Source organism: Papio anubis, chromosome 7, assembly GCF_008728515.1.
Source record: "Papio anubis isolate 15944 chromosome 7, Panubis1.0, whole genome shotgun sequence".
In the NCBI taxonomy this organism is placed as follows: domain Eukaryota; kingdom Metazoa; phylum Chordata; class Mammalia; order Primates; family Cercopithecidae; genus Papio; species Papio anubis.
The window spans coordinates 143,557,907-143,582,785 of NC_044982.1; the positions used below are offsets into that span (position 1 = coordinate 143,557,907).

The 24,879-nt window shown below is 39.2% G+C and overlaps 1 protein-coding gene across 13 annotated transcripts in view; it reads left to right on the plus strand.

The window, feature by feature from the left end:
* The window catches only part of TP53BP1 (tumor protein p53 binding protein 1), a 111,464-nt gene that overhangs the window by 62,144 nt on the left and 24,441 nt on the right, over positions 1-24,879 (plus strand). For 11 of the 13 annotated variants that reach the window (XR_004184739.1, XM_031667741.1, XM_031667738.1 and 8 more), the window contains 6 exon segments: positions 5,328-5,447; positions 6,225-6,428; positions 10,848-10,905; positions 13,750-13,842; positions 19,738-20,221; positions 24,248-24,400. Coding sequence is in view for 12 of the 13 variants with exons in the window: in XM_031667741.1 (XP_031523601.1) it covers positions 5,328-5,447; positions 6,225-6,428; positions 10,848-10,905; positions 13,750-13,842; positions 19,738-20,221; positions 24,248-24,400 (1,112 nt within the window). In the remaining variant the exon portion in view is untranslated. 13 annotated transcript variants of the gene reach the window in all.

Here is a 24,879-nt window from a genome sequence, read left to right on the forward strand (position 1 = left end):
TTGAGATGGAGTCTTGCTCTGTTGCCAGGCTGGAGTGCAGTGGCACAATCTCGGCTCACTGAAGCGTCTGCCTGCCAGGTTCAAGCGATTCTCCTGCCTCAGCCTCCTGAGTAACATGCAGGTGCATGCTACCACGCCCAGCTAATTTTTGTATTTTTAGTAGAGACGGGGTTAGTACTTCTCTTGCTAACATGGTGAAACCCCATCTCTACTAAAAATACAAAAATTAGCCTGGAATGATAACGGGCGCCTGTAATCCCAGCTACTCTGGAGGCTGAGGCACGAGAAGCCGAGATTGCACCACTGCATTCCAGCCTAGGTGACAGAGCGAAACTCCGCCTCAAAAAAAAAGTTGTCCCTATTTATTAGCTTTTATATTTAGCACTTTTTAAAATCTTGAGAATAAGAAATGTTAGAGCTGAAAAGGAAATGAGGGGTTATTGGATTTAGTGTCTTTTTAACGTCTTTTGGCTAGTTAATGATAGAGGTGGGACTAGAACCTAGGTCTCCTGATCCTGGCTGTGCTTTTTCTTCCTGAAAAACTAAGACTTAATACAGTTTATTTGATTTTGAAGAGCTCTAGTGAAGAATAAAGTGAATAATCTAAAATTCTGTAATAGAGTATTTTGGTAATTGTATTACATTTAAATGCTGCTAATGACCTGTGCCAGCAAAATATCAGGTCTTGTTGATTGTTTTAATGTAGTTATTTTGGAGTACTTTTAAGTTATATGCAAAAGAAGCTTCTAAAGCATTGAGATATTCTATTATTTTAATATTATCCTTCATGAATTCTTGTTTACATTGTTAATTGGCAGAGTCAGCTTTTTTTGCCATAGTAAAACTTACTATTTTATTAATATTATTACTATCCAGATTATTGAAAATACTGGTGCTTTTGTGTTTATTTCATGATTTTAGTTCTGGGACAAACAAAAAGCAATGAAGACAGTGGTTGGAAAATAGTATTTATGAGGAGAAGTTAAAGAAATAAAAATAATTTTAACTATAAATTAGAACATGAAGGGAGAATAATAGCTTTTTGTCTTTTTTTTTTTTTTTTTGAGCCATTATCTCACTCTGTTGCCCAGGCTGGAGTGCAGTGGCACCATCAGTGCTCACTACAGCCTTGACCACCTGGGCTCAAGTGATCCTCTCACCTCAGCCCCCCACCCCAAGAAGCTGGGACTACAGGCGTATACCAGCATGCTTGGCTAATTTTTTGTAGAGACAGGGTTTTGCCATGTTGCCCAGGCTGATCTCAAATTCTTGGATTCAGGCAATCCACCCACCTTGGCCTCCCAGAGTGTCAGGATTACAGGTATGAGCCACCGTGCTCAACCGAGAATAATAGTTTTTAACTTAGAGAATTGTATAAATCATTCAGAAGAGCATTGCAAAAAGAACAGAAAAATATTATTTTATACTTAAAAATATAGTTGTTTAGTTGCTAAATGTTGAGAGACTAATTTTATTTTTATTTTTATTTTTTTGGAACAGAGTCTTGCTCTGTTGCCCAGACTGGAGTGCAGTGACATGATCTCGGCTCACTGCAACCTCCGCCTCCCGGGTTCAAATGATTCTTGTGCCTCAGCCTCCTGAGTAGCTGGAATTACAGGCATGTGCCACCATGCCTGGCTAATTTTTGTATTTTTAGTAGAGACAGGATTTTGCCATGTTGGCCAGGCTGGTCTCGAACTCCTGGCCTCAAGTAATCCACCTGCCTTGGCCTCCCAAAGTGCTGGGATTACAGGTATGAGCTACTGGGCCTGGCCAAATTTAAATGATAGTAATCTAAAAAGTAACGGTTCTTCAGTCTGAAAAGACAGAATGAAAACTATGAATTGGGAGAGTTTTGCATTTGTTCATCTACTAAGAAGAGCACTTTTTTGTTGTTAATAGATTTATTGATTTTTAAAAAAGATAGATGCTTGGCCAGACATGGTGGTGTGCACGCGTAATTCCAGCTACTCAGGAGGCTGAGGCATGAGAATCACTTGAACCCGGGAGGCGGAGGTTGCAGTGAGCTGAGATTGCACCCCTGCACTTTAGCCTGCGTGACAGAGTGAGACCCTGTCTCAAATAAATAAGTAAATAAATAAATACATAAATAATGCATGCTTAATTTTGAAAAACATTCAAACAATACAAAGTAGAGATTGTGAATGGGGAGGGTGTGGGGAGAGGGAGTTGGAAGGAAAAGAGAGAGTGAGTACAGAGAGGGAGAGAGAGAATTACTTTAAATGTCTCCATTTATAGATAACTTATCACTGTTAGCAGTTTGGAGACTTCTTCAAGTATCTGTCTATGGAGAGTTCCTCTTAAACTCGAAAAAAAGCAAGATGGTGCTTGGAAACCCAATCTTATTCAACACAGAACAAATATTTGGTGGGTTGATGATGTGAAAAACTGTAATGAGTTCAGTAAGTCTTTAATTAAATCAATAAGTAATAGTCTGTAATAGTTAATAATGATCAGGGCAGCTAGATGTGTTTTAGGCTCTAGTTATAACCTTTATTGGCTTACTTGATAAAATGCCATCTTAATTGGCTATTAATGTCAGAGGCAGACTTTTAGGGTAGACTGTTCATGCATGATATCACCTGATATATAAATTCTTACATTTTTAACTAGATGGCTTTTAATCAATTCTTAGATGTAACCAGTTCTTTTAAGAACAAAGAAGAAAAATGGGTTTAAAACTATAACAGAAAATTAGGAGAGACCTTCTTAACATTTAGAGTTTTAAATACTGCTTTGGAGTTATTCTCTAAAGTCCTTAAAGGACATACTCCCACTCAGGTGGTTTCAAAATTAGTATTGAGTTTCCTTTTTCCTCATTTTTATCCTTCTTCATTGTTTGGTATGCTGACATACAACATGATAGCCCATGATTATCTGGAAAAACAAGAAGGGTTTGATAATTTAAATAATGTAGGAGTGCTAAATGTTAGAGAAATAATGGAATATGTGGAAAATTCCATAAATCTAAAAGGATAAACTATGCCGGCAAATATAGTTTTAAGGATTTGGCAATAATTTGAGTAGATTGGTGGTGTTTTCCAGATGAAGGAACAAAAGCATAGAAATGGGAAACGTTTGGAGGACGTTGAATAGAAGCTTTATGAACGTGAATAATTAAAGAAAAACTGGAGATATAGGCTGCTACTAGTTAGTTGAATGCTGACTGTAGAGTTAGGAATTTGTCTTCTAGTGAAAACCTTGGAGGTTTTTGACCAGGAGCTAACAAAGCCATGTTTTCTAGGAAGGCTGCTTTGGTTACAGTGTGCAGAGAGAATGGGGGTTAGGGAGAGTGGGAGACTTTAGGCAGAGGAAGTGATTAATAGGCTATGGTAATAACCCAGGAATGAGGCATTGGAGACCTGAGGAGAGTAGTGGCAGTGCTGTCCCTAGGGCCTGTAAAAGTCTCAGTTTTCCATTAGGTTATAGTAATGCAGTTAGATAAATGGTGCTACAATTACTTTTCATAAGTTTTATGTAATACTGTGCAAAGGAAACCTTGTTACAGGGATATATTTTCAGCAATTAATGCTTGCATATAGTATTTGCATAATATAATATGTCACATAGAAAGGTCTGCTTAAAGATTTCACGCACATTTTCAGAAGTCTGGAATGTATGAGGCTTTGCAAGGTGTTTTTTAAGTTTCTGTATCTCTTCTAAGTTCTTTATTAGAACAACTTGCTTTATAAGGGGCTACCGCAGAATGAATGCTTATCTACCTGACCCATTTCTCTTTTTTCTGTAACTATGGTGGATGTCTTTGCCAGTTAGATGTAATGTTGAGATTCTTCATTCATACTGTTTACAGGTTTTTTGTTTTTGTTTTTGTTTTTGCTTTGAGGCAGGGTCTCACTCTGTCATCCAGGCTGTAGTGCAGTGGCACCACCTTGGCTTACTGCAACCTCCGCCTCCCAGGTTCAAGCAATTCTCCTGCCTCAGCCTCCCGAGTAACTGGGATTACAGGCATCTGCCACTACGCCCAACTAATTTTTGTATTTTTAGTGGAGACGGGGTTTCCTTATTTTGGCCAGGCTGGTCTCGAACTCCTGACCTCAAGTGATCCATCCGCCTTGGCCTCCCAAAGTGCTGGGATTACAGGTGTGAGCCATGGTACCTGGCCCCTCTTTACAGTTTATTTAGCTGAGCATATGTACTTTAATCCTTTATTTCTAAAGACCGTTTCTTTTTCTCTTTTTATCTCCTCAGATTACTAATTCATTTTCTCTTACATGTAGATGTAAGAGATTTTTGTTTTGTTTTGTTTTAAAGGAAAAAATTATCACGGTGCTTGCTATTAAAGATAGGAATGGAAAAAGATGAAAGAAACAAACTACTTTCATAAGTAGTAGTGTCTGAGTATGCCAGATTATAGTTAATTTGAGCCATCCCAGGAAAGTAAGAAGAAATTTTCATTAGTTTTAAGAGGGCAGTCTGGTGCAATTCTTACTTTCTCCCAAATGTATCATTTTATTAAAAGAGATAAATTAGGAATTTAGAAAATGTGATTTTTTGACAGTTTTCTAGTTCTGATTAGCAAAAATTTGGAACTGAGACCTAGGTAGAAAGTAGCTTTATGTCTTGACAAATATTTTCTATTTATAATAATTTAATAACTAAAATGTGTACACTGGTGATGTTTATATATGAGGGATTTACTGTTGTACAGAGATTTAGGTATGAACATTACACTTTGGCCTAGAGCAAATGCTGGTCAGTACTGCTGAACCATGAAACCCTCAGATTTCTATGCTAGAACCAGTCAGTATCTTGAAGTCCTTTAACCTGTGAGATCCTCTGTCATCTCTTTGATTAGATTGTACATTGTAAGTATTAATTTCTGACTTTGCTTTGGAGAATCCTACAGACCATTAAGGCATATAAACAAACTCCTTAGGTTAGCATTGCACAAAATTATGTTGTTCTGATTTGAAACTGTCCAAATTTGTATTGCTAAATATCCCCTGATGTACTGTCTTGGAGCTCAAATGTTTGGGTTCCTTTTGACTCCAGGTTCCTCAGGTCCTGCAGACTTTGGGCTTTCCTTATTTGCCTGTCCTCTAGTTGTCTACTTTGTGTCAGTACTATAGTTGTTGACTGTGAAGAGAGCAGAGACAATAGAAGGGAGCTAGTCAGGAGGCCTGGTGAGGGTGGTGGGAATGAGACAGAATTTGAGAGCAAAGGAAAAAAGTAATTGAAATATTTCTTGCAGGTCTCATTATTTTTGCTTATTTTATACCTCTGGTTTTTTTTTTTTAAATCATTTTTTCTTTCTTTTTTCTTTTCTTTTTTTTTTTTTCTTTCAGAAACCCCATTTCATTTCACTTTGCCTAAAGAAGGTGATATCATCCCACCATTGACTGGTGCAACCCCACCTCTTATTGGGCACCTAAAATTGGAGCCCAAGAGACACAGTACTCCTATTGGTGAGTGAATAAAAAGTAACGATGTTGTTTAAGGCAGAATTTCTGAGATATCATTCTTTACACAAGTGATACTTTAGATCTGAGGAGTTGGGCCTGGCTGGTAAGGTTGATTTTTGTTTTAGGGAGAATAGGGTTATGAAGTCTGGTTCTGTGATTTTACTACTAGGAGATGAGGGGTAAAGAGAGGAAGGAAAGAAAGGGTGGAGGGAAGTAAGAAAGAAAGAGAATACTTAAAAGGATTTTCTCTTACTACTTGCAAAGCAGTAGAATCTGACTGCTAAGTAGTGATAAAGGTGTTTTACAAGGAAGGAACTAGGAAGTAGGGTAGAAGTACTATTTATTCAATACCTTGGCTAATTAATCAGTCTGCTGCTTGACAGGGCAAGAAAACTTAGATCCTCCTTCCCTGAAGCAGCCAGTAGTCTTCTACATTAACCTATTTGTTTTCTCTAGTCAGTGCTGGGAGGTAACAATCATGCCGTCTGGAGTCTCCTGCTACCTATGCCTGATGCTGGCAGATGTGGGTTGGCTGAGGGCTCATGCAGCATCCTTTGTCCAGATGCAGAAGTGGAACTGAATCCTGTTGCTCCTCTTAAGACCAGGTGTCAATACTAGTTCGTAGTTGTTGATACTTACGACAGGGATCTATCCTAGGAACCTCCTTCAATCCTGCAGAGCTGTGGAGCCAAACAGGCAAATTGATGACCTTGAATTGCTGTTTTTTGTTTTTGTATTTTAGTGTTCTTTTTTTCTTCCTCCCTGCCTCCCTTCTTTCAGGTATTAGCAACTATCCAGAAAGCACCATAGCAGCCAGTGATGTCATGTCTGAAAGCATGGTGGAGACCCATGATCCCATACTTGGGAGTGATAAAGGGGATTCTGGGGCTGCCCCAGACATGGATGATAAATTATGTCTAAGAATGAAACTGGTTAGTCCTGAGACTGAGGCGAGTGAAGAGTCTTTGCAGTTCAACCTGGAAAGTAAGTTTTATGTTAATCTTGGGTAATTAGTACCTGCAGATCATATGGGGAATATTGATTATAATCTAGTTATAATAATTGATACTTTTATATTTATAAATGTATTCGTAAAGTCTTACACCCGTAGATTTAATTCTTTGCTTTTGGCCAGCCTGTCATGTTGCTAAAGATACTCTTTTATAATCTCCATGTTATAGCTTGTTTCTATTAAGTCTGTTTCTATGTAATTGGTTTCCCTATTCAGAAAGACTTCAGAATAGGGTAGAAAACTTTAGGACTGTGGATTCACATTGCAGATTAATGTTGATGCTTTCTCACATGAATTATAAGTTGTTTGGTAGGGCTAGAATAAAGAGAAGATACAAGGGAGGGATGCAAAGTAGGGACCAGATGCTGAAAGGCTTTTTACTTCATGCTGAGAAGCCGAAGAATTTTAGGCAAGGGAGTAATATGATCAGATTTGCCTTTAAAAGAAGCGTCAGCTGAGTCTTTCAAAACCTTGTGCCTTTGTGCATGATGGTTCCTTTCCTTGCATTTTCCATATTCTGTTCTCCTGCCTGGTAAATTCTACCCAGTCTTTAACCAGCAAGTGAGGTCATTGGTAGTGGGACTGGAGATGAGGGATGAATTTGAGGGGTGAGTAGGCAGAACCATGGCTCCAGATGAATATGGAAGTAAGGGGGAGAAAAAAATAGAGAATGACTCTTCACATATACTGTATCATCTCATTTCCGTAATAGTACTCCCAAGTAGGTATCTGCATTTTCATTTTATTGATGAGAAAACAGAGTAAGAGAGGTTTTTAAGTTCCATGTCTAAGGTCACAATAATTGGTGCTAGTTGGAATTTGAGTCAGACCTAACTCTGAGGCTTATAATTTTTTCATTTCAGGTAGTTTGTAAAAGCTGTTTAAGGAGGATTAGAAGAGGAAGAAATCTCATAAATGAGATTATAAAGGAACGTTCAGAGAGAAGGAGAACTAGGAGGGTGTATGAAGCCATGGAAGCCTATGGAGAGGAGAATTACAAGAAGATAATGTCAGGCACGGGAGCAAGTTTAGTAAGATGTGTCTGAAAATATACTTTGACTTTGGGAATTAGGGTCCATTTGGTGACTCTAGCAAGAGCCATTTCAGTGTAGCAGTTGGGGTGGGAGCTATACTGAAAGTAATTGAGGAAGGATGAGGAAGAGGAGATGAGGCTGCACATGTACTCTCTACTTTTGAGAAGTTTATGTGAGAGAAGAAGAGAAAATATGGTGAGTTAGAGGTAAATGCAGGGTTGAGAGAAGATTTGTTATTTTTAGGCTAGGAGAGGCCTGAGCAGGTTTATAGATTTTAACCCACTTATGCCTAATGTTCCACTATTGGAACGTTAAGCTTGTGGGAGTTATTTATATCTTACTGCTCAATGTCATCACCAAAGTCTGATTTTTCACCAAAAAAAATTTGCAACCTCCAGCATAAATGGGTTGAGGAAGGACCCAAAAAAGGGAGGCATAGATTAAAGACGAGGGAATTGGGAGAAACAGTTGATTAATTAAGGCCCTGAAGAAGTTGGGAAGGGAGGCTATTGAAGACTACACAGAATAGGTTGGATAAACAGGACTTCTCCTTCCCTGAGACCAGAGAAAGGTAATTTTAGCTAATACATTTTTAGCTCTTACTGTATGCCAGGCACTTCATATGTATAGCTCATTAAATCTTATAACAAGCCTATGAACTAGATCCTATTATTATCCTCCTTTTACAGATGAGGAAACTGAGGCACAGGACGGTTGAGCACCTTCGCTAGACATAGCTAGTAGATGGAGTATCCTGGACACAAATCCAGGAAGTCTGATTCCAAATCTTAAATGTTGTGGTACTTACTGATTTGAATCTTAGCAACTCAGTAGACTGAGTTAAAGTATTACATGGTTCCATTCTTACTATCATCATCTCTGGAATAAATAAGAGCTTGTTGCCAGGCATGGTGGTTGGTGCGCTCCTATAATCCCAGCAATGCCAGAGGCTGAGGTGGGAGGTGTGCTTAAACCCAGAAGTACAAGACCAGCCTGGGCAACATAGTGAGATCTCATCTCAAAAAAATAAAAATTTTTAAAAGGGTTTGTCAAGAGAGAGTATTGATAGCCTTAAATCTTACTTTACCTTTGGATCTGAAATTATAACTAGCTAAGTGTTAAGGATGATTATTATCAGTAAATTTTATTACCTTTCCTAAGACCAGGAGCATAGTATCAAGGACTATATTCAGTGTTACTTACATCATTTCATCCTCACAACAAACTTTTGAGATTTGTTGTGTTTTTGTCTTATAGAGGAGGAAACTGAGACTGAAAATGACAAAGTAGTTTACTCCTAGGTTGGACTATTAAGTGCAGTAGCCTGGGTGTGAGCCAGATTTCTGTTTTAGAGCCAGGGCTCTAACTGAACTTCAGCTGCCTCCCCGATGACTGTTTAGATTATGTTGGGTCATGAATATTTTGTAAATATGTTAAAAACATTTAAGGGTTGTTTTCTCTAAGGCTGGTATAAATTTTAAATGAACATATTTTAATCCCTTGAAATTAGTGACATTGTTGTAAGAATATGGGATTCTTTTCAGTATAACCTTTAATTTGTTGCTATATATTCTTGAAAATGTCCTTTTTGTTTCTTTCTTTTTTTTTTTTTTTTGAGACAGGGCTTCTCTTTGTCACTCAGGCTGGAGTGCAGTGGGGTGACCTCGGCTCACTGCAACCTCCATCTCCCAGGCTCAAGCGACCCTCCCACCTTGGCCCCCTGAGTAGCTGGGACTACAAGCACGCCACCACCCATGTCTGGTTAATTTTTGTGTTTATTATAGAGGTGGAATTTTGCCATGTTAGCCAGCCTGGTGTTGAACTCCTGGGCTCAAGCAATCCTTCTGCCTTGGCCTCTCAAAGTATTGGGATTACATGCATGAGCCACGGTGCCTGGCCACCCTTTATTTTTCAAGTTTCTGTCCTAAAGCACTTTGGGAAGAACTTGGGTACCTTCTATTTGTGGGTGCTCTAAAAACGATTTAAAATTAGTTCATCAACCTAAAATGTTTTCTACATAGTTTATTAAGTTCTTTCATTTTTAATTTGTTTTTAATATATAAATTAAAAAAGATTTTTTTGGTTTTTAATTTTATATTATTACATAATTTTTTAACTTCTTATATGGGCAGAGATGAATTGGGATTCAGAAGTTTAATTTTCATTTAAGAATGTTACTGCTGGCCAGGCGCGGTGGCTCATGCCTGTAATCCCAGCACTTTGGGAGGCCAAGGCAGGTGGATCACATGAGGTCAGGAGTTTGAGACCAGCCTGGTCAAGATGGTGAAACCCCATCTCTACTAAAAATATAAAAATTAGCCGGGCATGGTGGTGGGCACCTGTAATCCCAGCTACTTGGGAGGCTAAGGCAGCAGAATCTCTTGAACCTGAGAGTGCTGAGGATTACAGGCTTGAGCCACCGCGCCCGGCCAAAAAAAAGAATGTTACTGCTAAGGGCTGGGTGTGGTAGCTCATATGTGTAATCCCAGCACTTTGGGAACCTGAGGCAGGTGGATCACCTGAGGTTGGAAGTTTGAGACCAGCCTGGTCAACATGGTGAAACCCTATCTCTACTAAAAATACAAAAATTAACTGGGTGTGGTGGTGCATGCCTGTGATCCCAGTTACTCGGGAGGGTGAGGCACGAGAATCGCTTGAACCCAGGAGACACAGGTTGCAGCAAGTCAAGATTATACCACTGCACTCTAGCTTGGGCAACAGAGTGAGACCCTGTCTCCAAAAAAAAAAAAAGAAAGAAAAAAAAAAGTTATTTATTATATTGTATTTCTTGCCAAACTTATTACTCTTTTATAGGAAGTTTGAAAGAAAAGTGATTGGTGGAAGTGAGAAAAACTTATACCATTAAATTACAAGAAATCTGGCCTGCACTGCAGCCTGGGTGACAGAGTGACACTCCGTCTTAAAACAAGCAAAAAACAAGGAATCTGGCAGATCATTTGATTTCAGGAGTTCGAGACCAGCCTGGGAAACATGGCAAAACTCTGTCTTTGCTAAAAAATACAAAAAATTAGCTGGACATGGTGACACATGCCTGTAGTCCCAGCTACTCGGGAGGCTGAGGCACGAGAACTGCTTGAACCTGGGAGGCGGAGGTTGCAGTGAACTGAGATCATGCCACTGCACTCCAGCTTGGGCGATAGAGCGAGACTGTCTCAAAAAAATAAATAAACAACATTACAAGAAATGTTTGTTTGTTTACACTTACTAGTTTTACTTATTTTTATTTTTGTTATTTGTTGCAAATACTAGTAGAGCAGAGTGAAGGTTTTAGGTGTGATACTAACTAAATTCTGTTTCTCTTTCCTTTCTCTCCTTGGTTTTTTTTTTTTAATTCAGAGCCTGCAACTGGTGAAAGAAAAAATGGATCTACTGCTGTTGCTGAGTCTGTTGCCAGGTAACCAAAGCTGGATGCTATTTAGAGTTTAATACGCAGCTACTGGTAATGAGGGTAGATGGTTTATCAACAAAGGGAAAAAGTTAAAATAAGAAAGTTAAAATGAGCCTCTTCCATAAAGGATTTAGCAGTGTTTTGAAGGGATCATAGACTTTTTAATTAATACTTTTTTAAGTACAGTGAAGCTTTTTTCTACACCTAGAACTAAGATAATTGAAATGTCTTTTCTTTTGTTGATGTGAGAGTTCCTCTCCCCACTTTTTTCTGTTGCTGAGACAATAGTCTCCACAATCTCAGGATTGTTGTTCCAATTGATGAGAAAAAGAAGGATTAACGAGATAGCTACAGATCTTGTTCCTTCTGTAATCGCATACTCAGCTGCAGCCTCAGGTCATTTTCTCTTCTGCCTGCCAAATTAACTACTATGTTGAGCGGTTATTTTTGCTTTGTCATGAATGTTGTAATGCTTTGAGGACGAGTATGACCCCATACTGAGGTTTTGGTTGGTAAGCTTTGCCATCTGGTGGCTGTGAGGGTACAATTGTTTCATTTGTGTCTGGCATGTCATCAAGCATGAAAACACTAACAGCAGTTGGTGAAATATAGGCAAGAATTCTTTTTTTATTTTCTTTTTTGAGACAGAATCTTGCTGTGTTGCCAAGGCTAGAGGACAGTGGTGCGGTCATGGCTCACTGCGACCTCAACATCCTGAGCTCCAGCGATCCTCCTGCCTCAGCCACCTGAGTAGCTGGGGCTACAGGCATGCACCACCTCATCTGGCTAATTTTTGTATTTTTTGTAGAGATGGGAATTTCACTATGTTGCCCAGGCTGGTGTTGAACTCCTGGGCTCAAGTGATCTGCCTGCCTTGACTTCCCAAAGTGCTAGGATTACAGATGTGAGCCACCATGCCCCACCAAGAATTCTTCAATTAGAGGCTAGGCGGGTACTGTAAATGACTAAAGTGGCTAGGTACAAGACAGAGTGTTGAGGACAATGGCAAACTGAATGTATGGTCCATGTGAAAGGGTGTGCCCCACTGAACTCCGGCCAGTAGTTGTCATGAGAGACTGCAAACTTATTGTTGCCACATCTTTGTTTTTAAAAAGAAATCTGGATTTTTAAAAAATAAAATATCAAATAAAAGAGGCCTGTGGACTAAATGTGACTCCTCACTTGTGAGTTTCTGACCTTTTTCAAAGTCTTTTGATCTGTTCTTAGCTATGTCTTAGGGAGATTAGTTCCTCTCTAGGCTATTGTATATTTAATCTGAAAGATAAGTACCTTAGAGTCCTTTTTCATTTGAAAATCCTTTAATGATATGCAGTCTTAGAAGCTGAAGAAAGTGGAGTGTGTATCTGGTCCATTTGGCTTTAACAGAATTTTTGGCCAGGAATAAGTTGTTATTAGTCTGTACATATGCATATTCAGAGGGAACAGAGTATGTTGCTAAAGCTTCTAGAACCCTCAGGGTAGAAAGTAGACAAGAGAAAATAAGGAAAAACTTTGAGCAGAGGGTTGGAATGGTGGATCTTAGAATGAGATGAATTTTTTGATATTGTTGTGAAGAAAATTTTCTAGGTAAGAATCTGAATTTAAAAAGATTTTGACTTGTTTGCCATTGGGTTCACTCTAACAGATAATCTAAAGTAAGCTCTGTCACAATATTGGAAGTGGTCCTTGGTTCATCTGCATTTAGGTGGAGCTTTTTTGTTTGTTTGTTTGAGACAGGGTCTCACTTTGTCAACCAGGCTGCAGTGCAGTGGTGCGATCACAGTTCACTGCAGCGTTGACCCCCCAGGCTCGAGCAGTCTCCTGCCTCAACCCCATAAGGAGCTGGGACTACAGGCATCTGCCACCAAGCCTGGCTAATTTTTGTATTTTTAATAGAGATGGGGTTTCGTCATGTTGCCCAGGCTAGTCTCTAACTCCTGAAGCTCAAGTGATCCGCCTGGCTCAGCCTCCCCAAGTGGTAGGATTACAGGTATAAGCCCCCGTGCCCAGCCTACGTGAAGCTTTTAAGTGTTGTTAGTAACTGTACTCTGTTCAGATTACTTGCTGTCACCTTATTTCTCATTTTATTTCTTTTTCTCTATTTTACTATAGAAGGTTTCAAGCATATACGAAAGTAGAGAGAGTAGTATAATGGACTGCTGTGTATTCATCATCCAGTTGCAAAAATTTCTTATGGCCAGTCTTGATTCATTTATATTTCCAGCACCCCCCTCCCTACTGAATTATTTTGAAGATAATTTCAGCATTATATAATTTTATCTGAAATACTTCAGTGCTGTCTCCAAAAGATAAGGATTCTTATTTTAAACTTAACCGTATTACTATTATCATACTTTAAAAAATTGACAGTGGTTCCTTAATATAATAAAATATTCAATGTTCAGATTTCTCTGATTGTCTCATAAATGGTGTTTTACAGTTTGACTCAAGATCTGAATAAGGTCCACATATTGCATTTGATTGTGTCTCTTTAAGTCTTTTAAAATATAGAGTACCCCTCCAGTCTTTTTTTTTTTTTTTTGCCTCTTGCTTGCAAATTATTTGTTGAAGGTACAGATTGTTGTATAGTTTTCTACATTCTGGATTTTGCTGATTGCATCTTTATGGTATTTAATACAGTTCTCCGCCTTATTTCCAGTAAATCTTCCTTGAGATTTTTAAATTATGCTAATTCAAAACAAATATGGAGAATTTGCATTTTGGTGTAAGGTGATTTGGAGTTTGATATGCAGAGAAAGCATTTTATTTCCTCTGTGCATAAAACGATACTCTCCAAAAGTACTTTTCTTTTCAAAACTAACAATATATTGCTTTAATATATTGTCTTAGTCCCCAGAAGACCATGTCTGTGTTTAGCTGTATCTGTGAAGTCAGGCAAGAGAATGAGGCTGGAAGTGAGGATCCCCCCACTGCACCCATCAGGTAAGCATTATTTTTATAGAATCTTTTGGGCTCCGTTGGTTCACAAAATGGTTGGTGCCCAAATCCTAATATGTACTGTGCTATGGTTTGAATGTGGCATGTGTTGGAAGCTTAACCCCCAGTGCAACAGTGTTGAGAGGTAATTAGTGGTATAAAGCTACAGAAGTTGACCACACGCACACTAAAAAGAGGTTAGGCCATGGGGGCACTGCCCATATGAATGCATCAAGGCTGTTACGGTGAGCATGGGTTAATTATAAAAGACTGAAGGGTCTGTTTGGCCCTCTTTCCACCTTGCATGCACCCTTACCATGTGATGCCTTCCATCGTAGTATGATGCAGCTAGAAGGCCCTCACCAGCTGGCCATCTAGATGCTGGTGCCATGTCCTTGGACTTTTCAGCATTCAGAACCATGAGCCAAATCCTGTAAATCTCTTTTCTTTATAAATTTCCCAGTCTAGTGGGAATTCTGTTATAGCAGCAGAAAACAGACTAAGATGTACTGCTACTATTTTGTGAGCTTAGCTTACCTTTTTTTTTAATACCTTGTGGGACTATGATGTATTCTGGATGGATTCATGAGCTATCATGAGAAATTTTGTTAAATATTTTATAGATACACATTTTTGTCTTTATCTGCCAGTTGTATCAATTTGAAATTACTGTCTTCATAAATGTATTTATTTATTTTGAGATAGGGTCTCATTCTGTCACCAGGCTGGAGTGAAGTGGCGTGAACATGGCTCACTGAAGCCTTTACCTCCTGGGCTTCAGCCTCCCAACTAGCTAGGACCACAAGCATATGCCACCATACAGGCTAATTTTTCTATTCTTTGTAGAGATGGCTTCTCACTATGTTGTCCAGTCTGGTTTCAAACTCCTGGGATCAAGCAGTCCTCCCACCTTGGCATCCAAAAGTGTTAGGAATACAAGTGTAAGCCACCGTGCCCTACCTATGAAAATAATTTATGTAATTCTGCATTTCTTAGATTAGTTTTTCTTATTTTGGAAATCATGTTTACTTTTAACAGACTTTTTATTTCTCCTTAGTTTCCCACAGAGCAAAATATGAGATGTTTAACATCCCAAATTTAAAGTTTTTCAGACTTGATGGAATTAATTTTTCCGTAATTTTCTTTTTAGAGACAGGATCTCACTGTGTCACCCAGACTGAAGTGCAGTGGTGCAGTAGTAGCTCACAGCAGCCTCAAACTAATTTTTGTGCAAGCGATTTTGCTCAAGCAATCCTCCTGCCTCAACCCCCTGAGTAGCTAGGACTGCAGGCATGTGCTGCTGTGTCTGGCTAATTTTTTTTTTTTTTAAACTTTTTGTAGAGACAAGGTCTCAGTATGTTGCCCAGGCTGGTCTCAAACTCCTGGGCTCAAGTGATCCTCCTGCCTCGTCTTCCCAATGTGCTAGAATTACAGATACGAGCCACTGTGCTTAGCCCCAAAATTTATTTACTCCATAATCTCTTAGAACAGTTCTGAGGCAGGAAAAAAGTTTTGAGTTACAGGCCCTTTTTCTCTATATAAATAATTAAGGAGGCGGCCAGCCACGATGGCTCACCCCTGTAATCCCAGCACTTGGAGGTCAAAGCATGAGGATTACTTGAGGCCAGGAGTTCGAGATGAGCCTGGGTGACATAGTGAGACCCTGTTTGTACCAAGAAAAAAAAGAAAAAAAAAAGCTGGATGTGGTGGCATGCGCTTGTGGTCCCAGCTACTTGGAAGACTGAAGTGGGATGATCGGTTGAACCTGGGAGGTCAAGGCTGCAGTGAGCTGTGGTCTCACCACTGCACGTTAGCCTGGGGAACAGAGTGAGACCGTGTCTTAAAAAAAAAAAAAAAGAGTATCTTGTATGGAATATATGATTCTTATATTTAGTGTAGAGAAATAAGTAATGGCAATGGAAAAGAACCTGTATTTTCATTATGAAATGAGTATCTTTCACCTCTAAAATTCAGTGATTTTCTAATTAGACAATGTGATAATATTTTGTCAGTAGGTATATCACTAATAGTGATATAAGTAGCATGATTTAGCCAGGCACGGTGGCACTTTGATAGACCAAGATGGGTGGATGTCCTGAGCTCCGGAGTTGGAGACCAGCCTGGGCATCATGGTGAAACTTCGTCTCTACAAAAGTACAAAATTAGCCAGGTTTGGTGGTGCATCCCTGTAGTCCCAGCTACTTGGGATGCTGAGGTGGGAGGATGGCTTGAGCCTAGGAGGTTATAGTGAGCCAAGAGTGTGCTACTGCACTCCAGCCTGGGTGACAAAGCCAGACTCTGTCTTTAAAAAAAAAAAAAAAAAAAGACTGGATGGGGTGGCTCACGCCTGTAATCCCAGCACTTTGGGAGGATGAGGAGGGGTGATCACTTGAGGCCAGGAGTTAGTGACCAGCCTGGCCAACATGGTAAAAACCCGTCTCTCCTGAAAATACAAAAATTAGCTAGGTGGGGTGGTCCATACTTGTAGTCCCAGCTACTCTGGAGGCTGAGGCATGAGAATCACTTGAACCCTGGAGGTGGGGGTTGCAGTGAGCCAAGATGGTGCCACTGCACTACAGCCTGGGTGACAGAGCAAGACTCTGTCTCAAAAAAAAAAAAAAGTAATAGGTAGCATAATTTCTAAATTTCTATGTTCATTATTGAAAGAAATATTTAAAATAAATATGTCAATGCTTTAAATGGGCATTCTGAATAAGTGTGAGCTTGTTGATATTCTTGGGAATCAGATGATCTGAAATCATGTGATTTTAAAAGTGGTGTAGTAATGACCCAGCTATTACTGAATTTATTGATGTCATTGAATTGCCTTGCTTTTTTATTAAGGCATTTTAAAATAGAGGTGCCAAGATGTTGGTGATACTGTTTAACCTTGGTGGAGCAGAGACCTGGGGATCTAGCTGTATTTGATTCCAGATGCCTCATAAACATAGCTACACTCAGAATAGAATAGTTAGACATTTGTTAAATATGGAGATGTATTCTTTCCTATTTCAATTTGGATTAATTTTTTTTTTTTTTTTTTTTTTTTTTGAGATGGAGTCTTGGTCTGTCATCCAGGCTGGAAGTGTAGTTGGGTGATCTTGGCTCACTGCGACCTCCACCTCCCAGGTTCAAGGGATTCCCCTGCCTCAGCCTCCCAAGTAGCTGGGACTACAGGTGTACGCCACCATGCCTGGCTAATTTTTTTGTATTTTTAGTAGAGATGGGGTTTTGCCATGTTGGCCAGGCAGGTCTCGAACTCCTCACCTCAGGTGATCCACCTGTCTTGGCTTCCCAAAGTGCTGGGATTACTAGCGTGAGCCACTGTGCCCAGCCTAAAATTTACTTTCTTAGCATCAGTTTCTAAGTCTGGTATATAGTGACCAGAGTAGAATTGCATAGCTGGAACTAATGGAGAGGGACAGAGGTATGGCACTTCTTATAATTTATTGAATTGCTGTAGAAGTAAAATTCCATTCAGATATTCTAACCTGAATAAATGGCTTCTGAGGTATCTTAGTCTCTTTGGGCTGCTACAACAAGCTGCCATAGGCTAGGTAGCTTATAAACAAAAGAATTTATTTCTCTCATTTCTGGAGGCTGAGAAGTTCTAGATCAAATCAGTGGCAGATTTGGTGTCTGGTGAGGGCCTGCTTCCTGGTTCATAGACAGCTGTTCTCACATGGCAGCTGGGGGCAAGAGAGCTCTCTGAGGTCTCTTTTATAAGGGCACTGACACTTCATGAGGGCTCTTCCTCTTAATACCATCACCTTGGGGGTTAGGATTTAATATATGAGTCTTGGGGTGAAGAGGACATAGACATTTAGTCTGTAGCATGAGATAAAATTTATAAGCTTGTTTAGGATAGGAAACAACAATAATTGAATTCCTAAAATTGAGTCCTGGCTCTTCTGGCTTTTGAATCCTTTCCTCCTTGCTCAGCCATTGGTATGTTAGATGTCTTAAAGATTTAAATATGAATATTTAGTTGATACTGAAGGTGAACTAAGTCTCTTTAATTGCATTGTCTTAAACATCTAATATTGATTATCTGCTGTGCTCAATATCTTACATATATGAACATTTATAAACCTCATAAAAGGTAAGTGCTACTCATGGTAGGTGTCTCCTGGTGGTCATGTTTTCAGTTGAGGTTCCTGAGGGATAGGACACAAACTGTAACGACCAAATGTATACATACTAAGCTCTTCTTGGCTAGAACTCTATTCCAAATCCCTCTTTGAGCTCCTGTTCTGGTAGGCCGAGATAAACAGTATAGAAACCTCAGAAACTTTTTTCCTTTTCCTTCAAGATCTAGAGCAGAGCAATCCCTGAAGAGCACTTCCTGCTTCCTTTACTGTATCTACCTGGGAAAGCTGAGATCCTAAGGATAAGAGCTTCTGTCAAATAGGAGACAGCCCCAACTCTTTTTCTGGCCACATACTTAAATCAACATATGACATGGTTTCTAGGCCCCTTATCATCCTTCGTGTTACCTTCTGGGTTTATCTACAGTTTATGCTTTGTAAACTGTCATGCCCAGAACTGAAACAGATATTCCAGATGTGGTCTTAGCTTGGTCAGTTCAGAATGGATTCCTTTTATCTTTATTCTGGCTGTTGTACATGTAATGGAGCCTAAAACTGCGTTATGTTGATTTAATCTGAGTAGATTTTACAATTAATTGATTCAGAGAACATTCAGTCTTCTGTTCAAAGTACATGTATTAAGCATCTATTTTATATTAAGCTGTGAGTTAGGTGTTTTAAATATAAAAATGGATAAGACATGAACGTCAAATTTCTGTTGACTTGGAGTTAGCCTGGATGTTTTTGTTCTGGAGAATTGTTAGGGATTTTTTTTTTTTTTTGAAACGGAGTCTCGCTCTGTCGCCCAGACTGGAGTGCAGTGGCGCGATCTCGGCTCACTGCAAGCTCTGCCTCGCGGGTTCACGCCATTCTTCTGCCTTAGCCTCCCGAGTAGCTGGGACTACAGGCGCCCACCACCACGCCCGGCTAATTTTTTGTATTTTCGGTAGAGACTTGGTTTCACTGTGTTAGCCAGGATGATCTTGATCTCCTGACCTCATGATCCACCCACCTTGGCCTCCCAAGGTGCTGGGATTACAGGTGTAAGCCACCACGCCTGGCCTGTTAGGGATATTTAAGAAAGCTCCTAGTCACTTCAGAAATCTTGGTATGTGGTTTGTAGGACACATTCAGCAAATGCTTGTGGAATAAAGGAACAAATCACTGATATCCAAATGGGATGACTTATGAAAAGTAATTGGCTATATCTTGAGAACTGTCTTTGAGAAACAATTCATTCTGAAATGTTTAGTTGTAGATATATCAGTATAGCTGACAAAACTAGAATCTACCTACAGCTTTATCCTTTATAAATCAGATTTTCTGTCCTAAAAATATTGGTCGGGGGGATAAACAGTATCTAGAATGTTAGGAGTCAGTTAAGGAATGTTAGAACCATTCATAAGGCCAGATAAGACATCTTGACCTAATTGATCTTTTTTCAAAATAGATCTCTAAGTTGCCCTTCATTGTCTATGACTTCAGTAATGGGTTTACATCTTTTTGTTTACTTCATTTTCCTGCATCAAGTTTCAGAGTTCATAGCTAGTGATGGGAAGAAATTTTATGACTCTTTTATCATCATGGTGGAATTATTCCAATCTACCGTTATTTTTTTTACAGGAGTGAAATTATAATGAGAGGCCTCCAAAGGTGATAATGCTTGACTACCTGAATTTCTCCCTTCCTTATATTTCTCAAATTGTCAAAATATGGCTCCCCCCTTGCCACTACACACACACGCGCACACACACACACATTCACACATACACTTGCTTAATTGACATGGCTTCTTTATATGTTGCATTTTCAGGGGGAACTTGCTCCACTTTCCAAGTTCTCAAGGAGAAGAGGAGAAAGAAAAATTGGAGGGTGACCATACAATCAGGCAGAGTCAACAGCCTATGAAGCCCATTAGTCCTGTCAAGGACCCTGTTTCTCCTGCTTCCCAGAAGATGGTCATACAAGGGCCATCCAGTCCTCAAGGAGAGGCAATGGTGACAGATGTGCTAGAAGACCAGAAAGAAGGACGGAATACTAATCAGGAAAATCCTAGTAAGGCCTTGATTGAAAGGCCCAGCCAAAATAACATAGGAATCCAAACCATGGAGTGTTCCCTGAGGGTCCCAGAGACTGTTTCAGCAGCAACCCAGACTATAAAGAATGTGTGTGAGCAGGGGACCAGTACAGTGGACCAGAACTGTGGAAAGCAAGATGCCACAGTTCAGACTGAGAGGGGGAGTGGTGAGAAACCAGTCAGTGCTTCTGGGGATGATACAGAGTCGCTCCATAGCCAGGTGAGAGAACATACTAGGGTACATCAGAGGCCCTGTTTTTGACTTTCAGGATTCTCAGAGAATTTAAGTTGTGGCATGTCTACTTAATGACAATTCTTGAACGTTTTGGACAGAACAGTGATTAAAAGACAAAAACAACTTTTCCAAGATATAGATATGGTAGTGAAATTGTGGGTAGCTATAGTCATTAGATAGTCTTTTAGGGAAAATGTAGTATTGCTACAGTTTTTTAGGTAGGTCTTTACTGGAGGAGAAAGCCAGAGATTCAGCCTGGGTTTATTCCTGTAATACTCTTCTACATTCACTCACTTCCTTCTCCATAATTTTTTTTCTTCCCTTCTAACCATCAGATCTAATTTTTTCTCCCTTAAGTCTATTTCATCATGGTTCTCAGGAATTCAGAGAGTAGAAGGTAAAGGGGAAAGAAGCAGCATGAAGAATAGTGTATTTTAGTATATGAAACAGAAAGAATGGTAACAGGAATAGAGAGAGATGGGGAAAAGTCCCCAGGTGACTGGGAACTGCAGAAGAGAAGCTAAACTAGAAGCTAATGTGAGGAAAAGGATTGGGGCTGATGAAAGTGAGGCTGGAGGAATACCAAGTTCCAGGGAATAGAGTGGGGAAGTATTGGTACTAGTAAAAATTAAGTAGGTGGCTGTGCATGGTGGCACATGCCTGAAATCCCAGCACTTTTGGAGGCCCAGGTGGGATGATTACTTGAGCCCAGGAGTTTGAGACTAGACTGGGCAACATAGTGAGACCTTGTCTCTTAAAAAAAAAAATTGAGTAGATAAAAAGAAGTTGTAGAAATGTATGTGTTAACAAATACATAGAAGTTCACAACATTTCATTGAGTGGCAGAGTGGGATCCATGGCAGAGAAAATTCGGAAGTTACTAGTAAACAGTAGTCTCCGCTTATCAGTGGTTTCTTTTTCTTGGTGGTTTTAGTTGTCCATGGTCAGCTGCACTCCAAAAATATTAAATGGAAAATTCTAGAAATAATAAGGTTCAAATTGTGTGCTGTTCTGAGTAACGTGATAAAGTCAAGTGCTGCCCCTCTTAGTCCTGGCTAGGATATGAATCCTCCCTTTTTCTAGCGTATCCATGTGCTATATATGCTCCCTGCCTGTTAATGACTTAGTAGCTGTCGTGGTTATCAGATCAGCTGTCATGGTATTGCATTGCTTGTGCTCAAGTAACCCTTGTTTTACTCTCACCCCAAAGTTTGAGAGTAGTGATGCCGACAATCTGAATATGCCAGAGAAGTCATAAAGTGCTTCCTCTAAGTGAAAAGGTAAAAGGTCTTAATAAGGAAAGAAAAAAAATATCATATGCTGAAGTTACTAAAATCTATGGTAAGAACAAATCTGTCCATGAAATTGTGAACAGTATATTGTTATGGTTTATCTTATTATTAGTTATTACTATCTTTCTGTGCCTGTTTTATAAATATTATGGGTCTGTATGTATAGGAAGAAACGTAGTGTATAGGGTTTGATATTATCTGCAGTTTCAGGCATCCACTGGGGGTCTTGGCACATATCTCCCTCAGATAATCAGAGATATTGTAGTGGTCAAACTGTCTTTTCAGTTGCTGTGGTAGATTATCTTCATTTGGGATCTACTTAGGAAATCTTCGTTATTGATGTGCCTCTCATTCCAATTGTCCAAGTTGTTTGTTTTGTGAACATAATATACAGTTCTTATTTATTGAACACCTATGGTACATATGGCATATGAGCATTGTGTTCAAGACAGTGCTAGATTTTATGTTATGCAGATTTTACCATACTAAAAATATATAGATGGTGTATAGAATAACAGAAATTGAAATTGGTGTGCCATCTTTTGAAGAGAGGTTAGCAAATGAGAAAGGCTATATGCAAGTTTTCCAAGTGTCAGTGCTTTTTAAAAATCCCCTTCATTGTAGATAGGACATAGGCTAGTGCTAGTGGAAAAGCATAGGCAGCCTACTTTGACACTCCTGAAATTTTCATTTATATGTCAAAAAGGACATGGAACCAGGTGGAAGGGAAAGTGTGGTTTTATTTTCATTTTGTTTCTTTCCCTTAATGGTGGTAAGATCATCAATATTTTTTATTTTACAGACACCTCTTTTCAGAAAAGTATTTGAAGAGAATAAGCATAGCTTTCTTTTTACCTGCCCCCTTTACCTTTTCTCCTTATTCTTTCAGACACACTTAAATGTCTGTCTTGCAGTGATCATTCATATGGCTGTTGTAATTGGAAGAATACAGGGAAGCATCTTGGCTGCGTTTCAGGAATATGTAAAGCCCTAAAACCTTTTAGACTTTGTAGTGGGGAATAGGCTGATTGTGTGTGCAGGCAGGAAGTTCAGGCTGTCACAGTTCCCATGCGTGGGTACCCTGATGATTGAGGTGGGACTGACCTGTGCTTTAACCATTCATTAGACAGAGTTGTGTATGTAGAACTATTTTGAATAATTTGATGAGTAGCATTCCATGCCTTTGATATTACTTATAACTATTCACATAATTTACATATTTCCATTTTAGCAAATATTTCACCTCTGCCAGTTTCCAGGTTGAAACTGGAGTGGGGATTATTCCGATAAATTACTGAAAGCTTTTGGTAAATTACTACCACATGTCAGGAAAAAAATGCAGAATTACCATTATTGCATTTGTATGTATAATTCTTTTTAAAGACTTGGCTACTTTGATACTGAATGCTGAAAGTAAAATCAGCCTACCTGAGGGGAGATAAGGTGAGAGGCAAAAGTGTGCAATTTCTCTTCAGAATTACAGAGCCAGTGGGGTGTAGGAGGGAGGATAAAGATGTGAAAAAATGTGATACAGTTGTTATTAGAAAACATGTATTTTTTCAGAAATACAGGACTGAAATTCTAGCACTTTTTCTTAGCCACAGGCAGGTCCCAGATAATAAAGGCCGAAAGTCTCAAACTAACTAATGATTAGAGGTGGTAAATAGGGCTTTAAGATCTAATTTGCTAAGAAGTTATCCTCTAAAAATTATCCAGATCTGAGTAAAGTATGAACTCGGGCTGTCTGTAAATAGAAAATTATGAACAAGAAATAATGAAGCTGGATACTATATAAGTTAACTCAGTTATTCTCTTGAATAGCAGTAGTTATTAGTTTTTTGTTTTTGTAAATAAGAAATAATGCCTTTGAATTTTTTCAGAAGTGTTGAATGAATTTTACCTGTCCTGAATTTTCCAGCAGTTATTTGTCTAGTATAGTACCTGGCACCCTTAAGTTGTTTGATAAATATTTGCCTAATGTTTTTTGAATGAAAGAAGCTCAGTCCGCCTAAGTATTATTATTTAATATAGTTATCATAAAAATGTAGGGTCTTATTTAGCCCTACATTATTCTTGTAGTAGAACTAGATATAAAATCTTAATTTGCTAATTTTTCCATTTCTGGACACTAGCTCAACTCTTTAGTCATAATCTGTTCTTTGGAATAGATGAAATATTTTATATTTAATTCTAGGAGAGATCAGTGTACATTGTTTTAGGTAATGAACTGTGGTTTTCACTTTAACACAGGGAAAACACATAAACTGAGATTAACAGATACATCATTCTGGTTTTATGTAAAAGATTAAAGAGTGCATTCCTTTTATCTAAAGAGCTGTTGATTTAAATGTTAGCTTGTTTACTCATTTGCAAGGTAGCATCAGAATTAGAAGAAATATGGTTTAAAAATAATGAACTTTTAGCGGTCAAAGGTTCACCTGAATGTCCATAGATATAAGTACTAGGTGTAATGATTTTGATTTCGACAAAAAGAGGTCATTTTAGGTCATGCTCATACAAACTTCTCTTAGCCTCTGGCTATACATACAACTGATCCATCCCTGGTCTTATCTATAGGTGGATAAAACAAAACAGTTGGAAGATTCTGTCACACTAGATTCATGGAACCTCTAAACAGTTCTCATCATGAAGCATAAGATTTGTGATTTTGACAGCTTGCAGTGAGACCTGTGCTCATGTTCTGTATCTTCTGTCACAGGGAGAAGAAGAGTTTGATATGCCTCAGCCTCCACATGGCCATGTCTTACATCGTCACATGAGAACAATCCGGGAAGTACGCACACTTGTCACTCGTGTCATTACAGATGTGTATTATGTGGATGGAACAGAAGTAGAAAGAAAAGTAACTGAGGTAATATATACTCTTGAGTCTGTGTGGCAAATTTCTTTTTTTTTTTTTTTTTTTGAGACAGGGTCTCACTTTGTCACCTATGCTGGAATGCAGTGGCATGATTTTGTTTCACTGCAGCGGCATGATTTTGTTTCACTGCAGCCTCTGCCTCCCAGGCTCAAGTGATCCTCCTGCCTCAGCCTCCTGTGTAGTTGGTTCTACAGGCATGAACCACCAACCCTGGCTAATTTTGTTTATTTTTTGGAGGGACAAGGTCCCACTGTGTTTCCCAGACTCTTCTTGAACTCCTAGGCTTAAGTGATCCTCCTTCTTTGGCCTCCCAAAGTGCTGGGATTAGAGGTATGAGCCATTGTCCCCGACCCCACATTTCTTTTTTTTTTTTTTTTTGCGACAGAGTCTCGCTCTGTCCCCCTGGCTGGAGTGCAGTGGCACGATCTCTGCTCACTGCAAGCTCCGCCTCCCGGGTTCCTGCCATTCTC